The 13682-nt window shown below is 39.8% G+C and overlaps 1 protein-coding gene across 1 annotated transcript in view; it reads right to left on the bottom strand.

The window, feature by feature from the left end:
* Window positions 1–13259, bottom strand: part of LOC138752643 (proton-coupled zinc antiporter SLC30A8-like) — a 60860-nt gene extending 47601 nt beyond the window's left edge. The window contains exon 1 of the mRNA XM_069915392.1: window positions 12963–13259. Coding sequence (XP_069771493.1) covers window positions 12963–13108 — 146 coding nt within the window. The 5' untranslated portion in view covers window positions 13109–13259. The remainder of the gene's footprint in view (window positions 1–12962) is intronic.
* Between the last annotated feature and the right edge of the window lie 423 nt (window positions 13260–13682).

Genomic DNA, 13682 nt, shown 5'->3' with positions numbered 1-13682 from the left:
CAGTGGATCCCACCAGTGAGCAATACTGTTTCTATCATCAACGGTGGGGTTCCAAGGCCCGTCAATGCTGCTTCCCCTGCGAATTCCAGGGAAACATCAGAGCCGACCGTCATTGATGGCTGCAGCGGCCGGCCTACAAGACAGACTCCTGCACATTCAGGACTCCTTGTTGGACCCCCGGTTCCTAGTCGACATGGGGGCTGAGATCAGTGTCCTTCCAACTTCCAAGTCCGATACCCGCAACAGAAGTGTGTGCTGGGGCCAAAACAAGTGGTTCACCTGGAAATTCACACTGGTGACTGTACTGGTGACCACTTCTGGGGTGGATTTCCTCAGGGGCCTACTCCCTATTGATGGGTGTCAAGGGGCATAGACTGGTGCATGCCAAAACTTTTCAGACCCTCTCCCTTGAGCAAACTAAGCTTACCACCTCCCCCCCCCCCCCACTTACACTCAGTAACAGATACCGACAAAGAGTTCGCTTGGATTGTGACCGAATTCCCTTCCATCACAATGTCTCACTTTACCCAAGCATGGGGTGTGGTATCACATCCTCATGGAGGGCCCACCCTTTTATACCAGGGTGCGCTACCTTCCCCCTGAAACACTCAACCTCGCAAAGGAGGAGCTCGGCATCATATGGTACTCCAACAGCCCCTGGGCCTCCCCACACTACATGGTGCCCAAGGCAGCTGGGGGTTGGAGACCTTACAGGGATATCCACTGCCTCAACGAGGCCACCACGCCAGACAGTTTTGCAAAATGGTGCTGAAGGGAGTGGTCTTCTTTCTCTGAAGATTCCGTGGGCTTTTATCGCAGGATCCAGGATTTTTTTGTTCACGTCACCATCAGAGCAGGGTCACTATATATGTTTTTTTAAAAGGGGAGAAGATTACTATTATTTGAATAATCAAAAAGGTTTTATTGCTGAACAATATTTCTTTAAGAACCAGTATGGCTAGAACATTAAAGTTTATTAGTCTGAATGTCAGTGGGTTAAATTTTATGTTACGGAGTCCAGAGGACCCCAAAAACCAGTGGCAATAGATATGCACCACAACACAGGGTTACTTAAACAAAAGTACTTTTTAATTATAAATGAACAAGAAAACAAAATTAAACTTTAACTTATTATTTAACTTACCTAACCTACTTAATTTCCCCCCCTCCCCCCCAATACTAAGCACAGGTGTGTGTAATGTATATTTAAGATTAGAAAAGTTCCTTGGATCACAGTCCAATCTCACAGGTTTCAGGCGATTCTTGTACTGTGCACAAAATTAGCCTTAACAAAGTTCGCCAGGCTTTGGTGTTTAACAGGCAAATAGTTACCACTCTGGTTTTCAGAGAGAGATTCCTTTTCCAGGATATCCGCAACTGATTCCTTCTCAATCAGTCTTGCTGACGAAACTTGTCCCCTTCAGGGTTCTCCAGATTATCGTCTTTCTTTCAGGTCACCTTTCAGACTGCCACTCTTCTCCTTTGACCAGGCAGCCTTCCACAGTTTGCCAGCTTGTCCTTCTGGAACTGATTTCTGTGACTTTCTCTCACTCCCTCTCTCTCTGAGAGCAAAAACTGTTCTGTCCAGCCTGTAAAAATCACATGCTCTCCCAGGCAAGCTGTATGTTGATACTTTGTTGCTTCTCTGCAAAAAGCACTCTGTAAAAGTCCTGCAAAATCTCAATGTTTTGAAATGTGTGTGTGCAAGCTACTCTAGCAATTCCTCCCAAGCCACCTCAAAATACTCTGTCACACTGAAAAGTGAAAAAGAAAAGGTTCTTGACACACTTTAAAAACTAAAAGTGGATGTAGATTTCCTGCAGTAAACACACCTTACTAATTGGAATATGCTAAATTAAAGAGAGGATGTGTGGGACAAGTAATATTGTCTTCTTTCATTTCAAAGGTGAGAGGAGTAACAATATCAATTAATAATAATGTATCAGTAATAGTGTAAGATATATTGATTGACCGAGGTGGAAGGTTTGTTATTGGTACATTGTAACATTTATGTAGGTTCCTGCAAGTTTATTAATATTTACACTCCAAATTAAGATGAAGCTTTTATGAAGGATATCTTTTTTAAAAGCAGCAGAAGGTAGACAAAATATAATGGTTGGATAGAATTTTAATTCTGTCTGGATCTGATATTGAATAAATCAGCAAGAACACTAATGAGGGTGAAGGCCGCAAAAGATTTAAACCTGATTGATATCTGCAGGGAGCTCAATCCCACAGAGAGAGAGACTAGTCATTCTACTCAAGGGTCCATGACTCACATACAAGAATTGATTAATTTTTATTGTCTGCACAGTTAAAAAGCAGAGTGGAAAAAACAGAATACTTGGAGTGGCTATTATTAGACCATTTACCATTAACCTTAACTATTGCGATAGTGGAAAAACTACAAAATGTGTACAGATGGCGTCTTGATGCCACATTGTTGAAAAGAATAGACTTCTGTGAGTTTGTTAGGAAACAGATAGAACTATTTTGTGAGACAAATCTCCCTTCCACTGCTTTTTGATATGGGATATGCTTAAAGCTTATCTGAGAGGGCAAATTATTTCTTATACAAAAAATCTTAAAAGTGAATATAATGAAAAATTGGATGGTTTAGAGAGAGAGATAAGATAACTGGAGAAAGAATATCAGATGACAGCTTTACAAGAAAAATATAGACTTTTAGAGAATAAAAATGAGATATAACACATTACAAATCTATAAAATAGAAAAATATTTTTAAAAATAAGCAAAATTATTCTGAATTAGGAAAAAGAGAACATAAGGTCTTGGCTTCATAAGTGAAATCAGAGGAGTCGACGAGAATGATAAATGCAATTAAAACAGAAGCCGATATTTTAACATACAACCAAAAAAGGATTAATAATATTTTGAGACAATACTATACAAAACTATATAAATCAGAATTATTAGGAGATGAAAATGAGATTGTCGAGCTCCTGGCGAACACTGAGGCTTCAAAACCAGAGGTAAGAGAACAGACAGAGTTAGACACCCTTTCACAAGAGAAGATATTGAGAAGGCTCTAAACATTCTGCAGACCAATAAGTCTCCGGGGGAGGATGGGTTCCTGTCTGAGTTCTATGGACAATTTAAGGATCTGTGATACCTCTTATAATGGAAGTGCTAGACTGGCCAGTGGAGACTCAGACTCTCCCAGGCTCTTTTTCAACAACTATTATTGCTGCTGCCAAAAAAACAGGGACCCATTAAAAACCTCATCATATAGACCTATCTCACTTTTGAATACTGATTACAAGATATTGGCGAAAGCGTTACTAATAGACTGGGACAATATTTACCTAAATTAATACATACAGATCAGGTGGGATTTGTTAAAGGAAGACACTCATCAAATAATTTGGGTAGACTATTTAATACAACACAAATGGCTAAATCAAAATTGAATTCCAGTACAACCGTCTCCCTCGACGAGGAAAAGGCATTCAACCACTTAGAATGTTTTTTATTTAAAACAATGGAGAAATTTAGGATAGGTAGAATATTTATAAAATGGATAAAAACTTAAACCACAAGCCAAAATTATAACTAATAGTCAAATGTCAGCAATTTTCCCTCTGAGTAGATCGAGTAGACAGGGATGTCCTCATCGCTTTTCCTACTTGCGATTAAACCGCTGGTGAAGATTATAAGGAGAAATCTGGATATTATAGGTTTCAAGGTTGGTCAAGAAGAACAAAAATCAACCTATTTGCTGATGATGTGCTACAATATCTACCTGACCCAGCTGAGTCTCTGGAGAAATTGCAAACTACACCAGAAAAATATGGAAGAGTTTCAGTTTATAAAATTAATATGGATAAAAGTAAGATAATGCCATTGACAAATTTTGCTTATGAAAGATATCAAAAAGGAAGTTGATTTAAATGGAAAGTAGATGGAATCATGATTGACCTACAAAATTTGTACAAATTAAATTATACTCCCCTGCTGGGGATGATAGAGAAGGAATTGCAGAAATGGAAGGAAATGCCAAGTTAATAATATTTTTTCCACCGCTGTCTATTTCTTTGCCGAAAAATTTCTTTAAATTATTAAATAATTGTATTAGGCAATTCCTATGGAATAATAAAGTGCTGTGAATTTCAATGGGAAAATGAATGTGGGAATACAAGATAGGAGGACTTAGGCTACCAGATTTTAGAAAGTATTATTTGTCAGCACAAATGGAGCAAGTGATCTGGCTGGGACATACACCCAAATTTAAAATGCTCTCCAGAATGAAAGAGCAAAACAAGGTTTATAGAGGTCATGAGAGAGATGGGAGTTGGATTTAGGTGTCGTAATATCAGAAAGATGTTGGTCTGATTGGTATTTGGATACTATGGATATAGATTGATCCAGTATAACTTCCTATACCAATTACAGCACAACTCAGATTATTCAAAATGGTTGGGCCTATTTTGAATGAACATTTTTTTTTCAGAGAACCGGTCATTTTTTAAAAACAGCCCAGTAGCAACAACAAATCTCTTGTATCAATGTTTAAACAACAAACAACAAGGCAAGGCTTTTTAACCATTAAAATAATGTTTAATTCTCAACAAAAAAAAAGGTGGGCACCACCAATCACCAAGGCCTGCTCCTGCCCAGAAGCTTGAGATCCCCTCTGCTGCTGAGAGCCCTAGGTCCGTTGTTGCTGCCACCAGGAGTCTAAAGTCCACTGCTGCCACCATCAGGAGCTAGAGGTCCTGGTCAGTTCAGCTCCAAAAAAAATTTCAGATAAATGAGCATTTCTGATTTGTTTCCGAAATCCTCATTTATCCAAATTTTTTTTAAACTTTCAGTTAACTGAGGATATTGGAGAATCCGATTTTGAATAATCGGAGATGTACTGTATATCTTATTGCTACAGAAGGTACGTAGGTTAAAATCTGAAATATCGGAGATGTGTTTTACATGTAGGATTGAAACAGGAATGTTTTTACATGCTATGTGGTCATGTGTGAATTTGAGGCCTTTTTGGCAGGATATTGCAGAAATGTTAATAAGGATAACGGGTGGCCTTCGCATACGACCCAGAACTTTATCTTTTATAAGTAATGTTAACCTAAATTCTAAATTTCTTTCATCAAAGAAGCTTTAGCAGTGGCTAAGATGTGTATTGCAATTACTCGGAAATCCGACTCTCCCTTATTAATAGCACGATGGACTGCAGAGATGAATAGTTGTACACCCATGGAGAAAATTACATAAAAGCTAAAAAATAAGTATGACACATTTGTCAAGATATGGCAGCCATGTGTGGACATAAAGGGGCCAAATTATAATAATAACAGATGCTGTTACAATACAAGGAGACCCCGATTTACAACTGCAATTGAAACCACCGGGTTGGTCTAAACTCGGATAGGTTGTAACTTGTGGACTTCGGGCTGCAAACGGTAGCGGGAATCTTGGGCTGCCTCAGAGAGCGGGGATGTCGGGCTGCCACCAGAAGTGGGTATGTTGGGCTGCAGTGGGGAGGAGGATCCTCGGGCTGCCACGGGGAGCGGGGTCATCGGGCTGCCAGGGGGAGCAGGAAATTTGGGCTGCCGCCAGAATTGGGGCCCACTGTATACAGTACTCTTAATTTGAAATATGTACTTTCACAGTAGTTTTAATAAAGTTTTTATTAATTATATGTGCGGGTGGACGTAACTCGTGTAGGTCAGAATCCTCCAACAGCCAAGCGAATCTCCTCTTGCACTTTTTCCTTCTGTAGTGTGGCGACCCCGACCTACACACATCATTCAAGAGCAGCTACAACAGGTAATAGATGTTAGACTCCTGAGGAATCCTATGTTATTTCTTTTGGGGGCTATTTCATGGGTAAATCCAGAATCAAAATTGGATAAGTTTCAAAGAGACTTTTGTTTTTAATTGCATTAGTGTGGCTAGAAAGTGTTTAGCTATTTCATGGAAATGAGAAACTGATTTGAAGTTAGATAGATGGCAATAGGGAGTTGCAAAGTTGTCTACCACTGGAAAAGATTACATATAATCTAAGGCATCAATACGAAGTCTTTTTGGAAATTTGGTTTCCGTATTTGCAAAAGATTGGTGTTATAACTTTATAATTACTTATTAAGTTAATTGTTAAATTATAAATTGCCCTTTGTCACTCCCCGGCCTCACCTCACTTCAATTTATTTTTAAACTTAAACTATTAGTTTAGAAGTAATATTGTAGTTTTTTAAATTTACTATATATTTTATATTTATAAGTATAGTTGTAGGAGATAATATTTTTAGAATATAATGTAGTTATAAGATAAATCCAATTTTATTTTATTTATATATACAGTTTGCTTTACAATTCTCTTTTCTTTTCTTTCCATCTATTGGGAGGGGTGTTCACTGTGGGAGGGAATGGGAGAAAAATTATAAAATCTACATTTTTATTGACATATAAATTATGGCTATGTATGTATCAATAATTATATATGCCAATAAAATGAAATTTGAAAAAGAACAGCTAGATCTCTTTTGTTGCAAATGATGCCCAACATTTATATTTTATGATGGCCAGACACGCTATTCTCTTTTTTGACAATCTCTATTTTGAGATCCAGCTGCGCTGGGTGGGTCACGTCTCCAGAATGGAGGACCATCGCCTTCCCAAGATCGTGTTATATGGCGAGCTCTCCACTGGCCACCGTGACAGAGGTGCACCAAAGAAGAGGTACAAGGACTGCCTAAAGAAATCTCTTAGTGCCTGCCACATTGACCACCGCCAGTGGGCTGATATCGCCTCAAACCGTGCATCTTGGCGCCTCACAGTTCGGCGGGCAGCAACCTCCTTTGAAGAAGACCGCAGAGCCCACCTCACTGACAAAAGACAAAGGAGGAAAAACCCAACACCCAACCCCAACCAACCAATTTTCCCCTGCAACCGCTGCAACCGTGTCTGCCTGTCCCGCATCGGACTTGTCAGCCACAATCGAGCCTGCAGCTGACGTGGACTTTTACCCCCTCCATAAATCTTCGTCCGCAAAGCCAAGCCAAAGAATTTTGAGACAAAGGTGACATGGGGCAATAGCAAGCATGTCTTAATCACAATCAATGCTGCGCTTTCTGGGAACTTTAGACTTTGATCATGGCTTTCTTTTCAGCCACACTCCAAAGGGCCCTGCCACTTGCTGGATATATCAAATTATGACACAAATACCACATTGCAGGGTAACCAAACGTGAATTTTCAATGGTGTTGGACATTGAACAGGCCAAAGTGGTTAAAAATCACAGCTGCCTCGCATATTGCCTTCATGATTGATGAATCAAAAACAATTCTAACCAAATTTTTGTCCTTTAGAGTAAACAGGTGGCCTTTTCTCATCCACTAGAGAACACGGTTTCCTTTCCTTTTCCACACAAAGGCCCACAGGAAACAAATGACTTAACTTTGAACAGCAGCTCTGCAAGCAACTGCCCACCATTTTCCAACTGCCATCAGCTCGAAATGCAGTGGTGAGGGATGAGTTGGATACCTAATGACATCCGATTTTCCACTCCGCTGTAGCAGCCAAACACTGATGTTCTGAAGGGAGGGGCTGGATACCTCACCTCAGGTTTCTCAGCTTCGCATCAACAGGTAGAGCAAACTCAATGATTTGTATTTGACTCACAAAGCAATAGAGTTGTACAAGCATACAAACAAGCATATTAACTATACCTATGCCAGCCATCAGTTTATCTTTACTAATCACACTTGTCTGTATTAATTCCATATCCCTCCATGACCTGCTCATTCTGGTACCTTTCCAGGTGACTCTTAAATATTGTTTCTCTTCTTACCTCCACCACCTCCTCTGGCTGCTCAATCCAACACCAAATATTTTGCATTTAAAAAAACTACTCCTCAGATTCCCTTTTACCCTCCTCCCTCTCAATGTAAACCTATGCCCTCCAATTTTAGACTCTTTTGTCATGGGAAACAGAATCTGACCTCTATCACAGAAACACAGGAAACTGCAGATTCTGGAAACTGGAGGGACTCAGCAGTCAGGCAGAGAAAAAAAGGCCAGTTAACATCTCAGATTTCACAGCGGGCCTCTTTTTTGAGACAAAGGTGGCATGGGGCAATAGCAAGCATAAAAAGGTGGGGAAGGAGGCTGGAGAGTAGCCAAGATGCTGGGCAAATGAGAGTGGGTGGACTGAGGATGCAGGTGGGGAGGAGACACCAACTTTCATGTCCAGTTCCCTGTGTTTGTGGTTGAGTCCCAGAACTAGATCATTAACTGTTTCTCTTTCCACATTTTTTGCTTTACCTGCTGAGGGTTCCCAGTTTCTTTTGTTTCGAACTCAAATTTCCAGCATGTGCCTTTTTTTAATATAATTTTTGTCCCTAAAATCAGTGTTGGATTCACTCAAATTTCACTCCTCAGAAAGCTTCCTGCTCTCTTAACATGAAAATGAATGCATTAACACTCCCCATTAATTTCTTATGTCTCAACATGACCCTGTTTGATTGGCTGAGGGAGGTTTCCTGTACTTCAAATCAGCCCAAAAGTAGATCTTATTGGTCCTCGCTGAGACATTCTATTCAGCTAACCTGTTCCAGAAGTCTGCAGCCCTCCGATTTTTAGAATTCTCTTGTAGGCTTTGATGTGCTTACTTTAGCTCCAGTGCAGCACTTGTTAGCTCTTCATTGGCTGCTAAGGGTACTTCTGGATTGTGAGGTGGTTGAAGAGTTCCAAGTGTGCTGGGTGGAAGTAGTTTGAGAGAGTGGAAGGCTAGCCAACTTGGGACCTGATGCATTCTTTCCACAGTTTGTAAACAACTTCCACCAGCTCGTGCAGCTCTGTCCTCCTGGTATTCTCTTCTCCTGGTGGAGGTTGCAGTGACATTCTTCAAGTTCCAGTTCAAGTTTATTATTATCTTACAAGTGTAAAGTACAACTGGACGAAACATCACACTTGGTGTAAAAATGTGCAATCACATAGATATGACATAGCACACATATTTACAAGTGATTTATATGCAGAACATACATGAAAATAAATAAATGCTAAATAATAGTAGGTTCTTGAAGGGATTGTATGAGCAGATCATTAATCGTTCAGCAGTAATTTTTCTCTGGGAGACTGGTACTGGAAAGAGCCCATAGAGGTTTAAGAAGAACACCCTCAGCTGGTCAACCACCGAGACGGATAATAATTCGATGTTTGAGTTATTTGGACAGAGAAGCAATACTTCAACTCGCAGTGCAAAATGTGAGACAACGACAAACTCCGTTATTGATTCAGAATAGCAGAGTTTTTTAAAATCCTGATTTGAGTCAAGAGGTCATTCAACGTCGACGTCGATTCAATCCAGTTAAAGAAGTTTTGTGGCGTAAAGGTTACAAGTCTACTTTTCACTGTTGAAGGTGTTTTAAGGAAACTATCAATTTTGGTTTTTTGAAAATGAACATGAAGCAATGATTTTTGCTGATTCATTGCCAGATATGAGGACAAAGACGTAGTCCACCATTATCTCCTAAAGAAAAATCTGGTTGTTCTGGAAACGGAAGAAATGGCAGAAATGGGAAAAACGGGAATGGAAAGCGTTTATCTCCTTCTGAAATGGGATCTCCGAGATTGGAATCTTTTGGATGAAAAGAAGAATTTTCTTATTCTATTTTTTTTGTTATTATGATATTTTGATGTTATTGATTGTTTGGCTGGGGAGGGAGAGATTTGCACTAAGTTCTTAACTAGTTATCAGCCACTGGTGGGTGACCCACACCCAATTTTTGTTTAGGGAATTACTACCTTTTGGTAGTTTTTTTTGGGGGGATTTTCTTTTTTTTTTCTTTATTATTTTTTTATTTTCATTTTAGTTAGTTTTTAATTTGTGATTTTTTTTCTATTGGAGGGCCTATATACATTGATTTGAGTTTTTCTATAAAGATATTATTGGTATTTAGTAATAATAGTAGATATGTCAAAGTTGAGGTTTGCTACTTTTAATGTTCGAGGATTAAACAGTCCAATTAAGCGTAAGCGAGTAAGTGAAGGAGATTATTCAGTTTATAAGAATATTATTAATTTGAAGTGGACTGATTGAATTAAATATCTGGATATAATTTTGAATGTTAATTATCAATCTTTATATAAATTAAATTATGCTCCGTTAATGAAAAAAATTAAAACTGATTTGATTAAATGGGAAGATTTACCTATTAATGTAATGGGTAGGATAAATACAATTAAGATGAATATCTTTCTGCGTATACAATATTTGTTTCGATCTATTCCGTATTTACTTGATAAAATTTTTTTTCAAGATTTGAATAAAATGCTTAGGGAGTTTTTATGGAGGGGTAGATTTTCGAGAGTAGCTTTGAATAAATTAACTTGGAAATATGAGTTAGGGGGACTACATTTACCACATTTTCAAAATTATTATGAAGCAGCCCAACTTAAATGTATTAGTTCACTGATGGATTTGGTACGGCCTCCTAGTCGGGCTAAAATTGAGATGGCAAGTATTTCTGAATTTGAAATACATCAATTTTTGTTTAGATGGAATATAAATTTGTTACAACAATATAATGTGCCTATACTAAAACATTTAATGAAGTTATGGATAAAGAAAAATAAAATGACAGGCTCTAGGGGTAAATTATCGGCTTTGACTCTGTTGTACAATAATCAACTTATTTCTTATTCAATACATAATCAAAGTTTATTGCATTGGAGATTTAAAGGTGTGAAAAAATTGGGAGATTGTTTTAAAGAGGGTAAGTTTTTATCTTTTAATCAGATGAGGGAAGGTTTTGGTATTGATAAGAACTCTTTATTTCTTTATTATCAAATTCGATCTTTGGTAAAATGTATGTTTGGTAGAGATATGATTTTATCAAAAATGACTAAATTTGAGACTTTTCTTATGAAGGTACCAGAGAAGGGTTATATTTCATCTATGTATCAAATATTACAGGATGGTATGGATAAAAAGGGTTGGGACAGATCTAAAATTAAATGGGAAGCGGATATTGGTTTTATTTTTTCTGAAGATGATTGGTTAGATATCTGTTATGATAGTGTAACTCGATTGATAAATGCACATTATGCAATGATTAATTATAATTTTTTACATCAATTATATTTGACACCTGAAAAATTAAAAAAATATGGTTTTTATGAATCAGATTTGTGTTTTAGATGTGGTGATACGGTTGGAACTTTTTTTTCATGTTGTTTGGTCATGTATACATATACAATCTTTTTGGAAGAAAATTCAATCTTTTTTAGAATACCTGTATAAGATTAAAATAGTTTTAGATCCAACAGTATTTTTATTGAGTAGTTTGAAACCTCTGAAAGGTTTGGGATTAGATAAGTTTCAGCTTGCTTTTGTATATTTAGCTTTATCCATCGAGAAAAAATGTATTGCTAGTACGTGGAAAGATACAAATATGATTGATATTAATAGATGGCATAATGAGATGAAATATTGTTTAATTATGGAAAAAATTACGTATGTTTCGCGTGATAATTATAATTTTTTTATTAATAAGTGGTTGTTATACTCAGAATATTTACATTTCAATTTATATTGATTAGATTTTAATATGTATATTTAACTTTTTCTTTAATAGTCTTTTTTCTTTCTTTATGGCTCTCCTCGGGAGAGTTGGCTGAAGGGGGGGTCTTTTCTTTTCTACATATATATAAAAAAAAGTTCATGTTTATGTTTAATTGCTGCATATGTCATATATTATGTTTTTTGAACAAATAAATAAAGTTTCTTTTAAAATTAATCATTCAGCAGTCTCACTGCCTATGAGGAAAGCTATTCCTCAGCCTGGTGGTCCTGGTTCTGACTCTTCTGTGTCTCTTTCCCGACAAGAGAAGCTGGAAGATGCTGTGTGTGGGGTGGTATTGTGAGCCCTCTCCATCGACATGATCTCTGGATTGCACAGGAGAGTTAAGCCCTGGCTGATCTTAGTGCCATCTTGTCTCCTGCCCTGAAAGCAGCACCAGGAGCCTCTGAGAAGTGCCTGGACTTCTGCATCCAACCATGGATTTGGGTTAGGCCTGGTTGTGAAGCATTGGATTCTTATTTCCCGTTTGGTTCTAGTAAACTAGCTGATCTAACCTTGATTTTAACTCGAGAAGGAACGTTGGCATTGCCTTGCCCGGTCTGCCACTGAATTTGGAGGATTTTGAAGACACGGCTCTGGTGGCTTTCCTTCCATGCCTTGGCACCGACACTGTAACTCGAAAGACTATTGTCAAGAAAGCAATAGGCTTTTATTCACTTGAGAACATAGCATATCCTCCCTGCACTAAGTCACGGGGCTCCTTGCCACTGGTACAACCGGCCAATAGGTGTGCCTGACCATTTACCACAATCACCAGGAGTGCGAGGGCAAGGATCATTGCTTGCTTTGTTCCTTGGTCAGGAAGCCCTCTTTGTCTCAATGGTTCAAACAACAATCTGCTGGTATCCCGGGCTGCAAAACGAGCCACAGCCAGCCCGGTGCTGGCGAGGAGGAGGAAAACACCACTCTGGCTGCACCCGTCCCTCCCGCCAACTTCTGCAGACGTCCCACGTCCTTCTCTCGCTCCACCATTCAGGAATGAATTTGGTGGCGGCCGGTCTGCTCGAAGAGTTGGGTGACTGTGCGCACGATTCTCCCCGCAAACGGTGTGCTTTCGGTCTTCGGGACTCCAAAGGCTGAGGCTGAGCAGCGAAAAGCTCGGAGGGGCGCGCGTCACAGGTCGAAGCGAAGGCGCCCTGCAGGGCGACGTCTGTCCGAGGACGATCAGGTCCCTGGCCAGGAGCGAGTGGTCAGTGCGACTTGAGCGCAGCGCCTCCCGGAGGCAGTCACTGGCGTCGCACCGACTCTCCAACGAAGCTCCCCCAGGTGCGGCGAGAGCCTTCAGCGGTGAGGCTGCGAAATGTCCCGCGAGTGAACCCCCGGGAGGAGAGTGTGGGTAAATCTTACCTTGCCTGTTTCAAGGAGAACTTATTTTTCGATTCATTCTCCACCAGACTGGAACTTTCCCCGCTCTTTCTCATGAAGTTCAGCTTGAAGCATTTGAGATTTATCAAAGAGAAGCGTTCCATCGCCACTCGCTCGGCATCCGACATTGACTGTCCTCACCGGAGACTTTCCACAACTGCTTTCCTGGGAAACTTACTAAGATCGACTCGACTTGGTGGAAAGACTTTCTGCTTCTCCCTGTAGGGTCTCTCTTTCAAGCTGGACTTTTTTTGGCCGGACCTCGTTGTGCAACGTTGATCTCCAGAACTGCACTGAGGCAGCCCGGGGGAGAAGGGCAAGGTTTTGGGCAATGTTAGCGGTGCGTGTGCAAAAACTCAATCGGGATTGTTCAAGGCTGTTTGATAATAGCCAGGTCGAATTACATGCAGATGGTTTAAAGTTGACTTTCTCCCCCTGTGTGATGTTCATTTTCCCCTTGTGGTGCACTGTTAGCCAGAATCAGACACACACACAAAGATCAAGGCTGGACAACAGACTTTCATCCACAAAGACTTCCACAGAGACAGGCCGGCTGTGGCAGCAGCAACTCTGAGTGAGGCCTCGGTGATTGACACCCGACTAGGTGGGGCTTGATCCATTCAGGCTGATGTATTGGCAGCAGGCCAGGTGTTGTCCTGTCCCCTTACACTCCTGCAGGTACAGAGGTTGTCCATACATCCT

This window comes from Narcine bancroftii, chromosome 2, assembly GCF_036971445.1.
Source record: "Narcine bancroftii isolate sNarBan1 chromosome 2, sNarBan1.hap1, whole genome shotgun sequence".
Taxonomy (NCBI): Eukaryota; Metazoa; Chordata; class Chondrichthyes; order Torpediniformes; family Narcinidae; genus Narcine; species Narcine bancroftii.
This window is presented reverse-complemented; position numbering and strand designations above follow the sequence as displayed.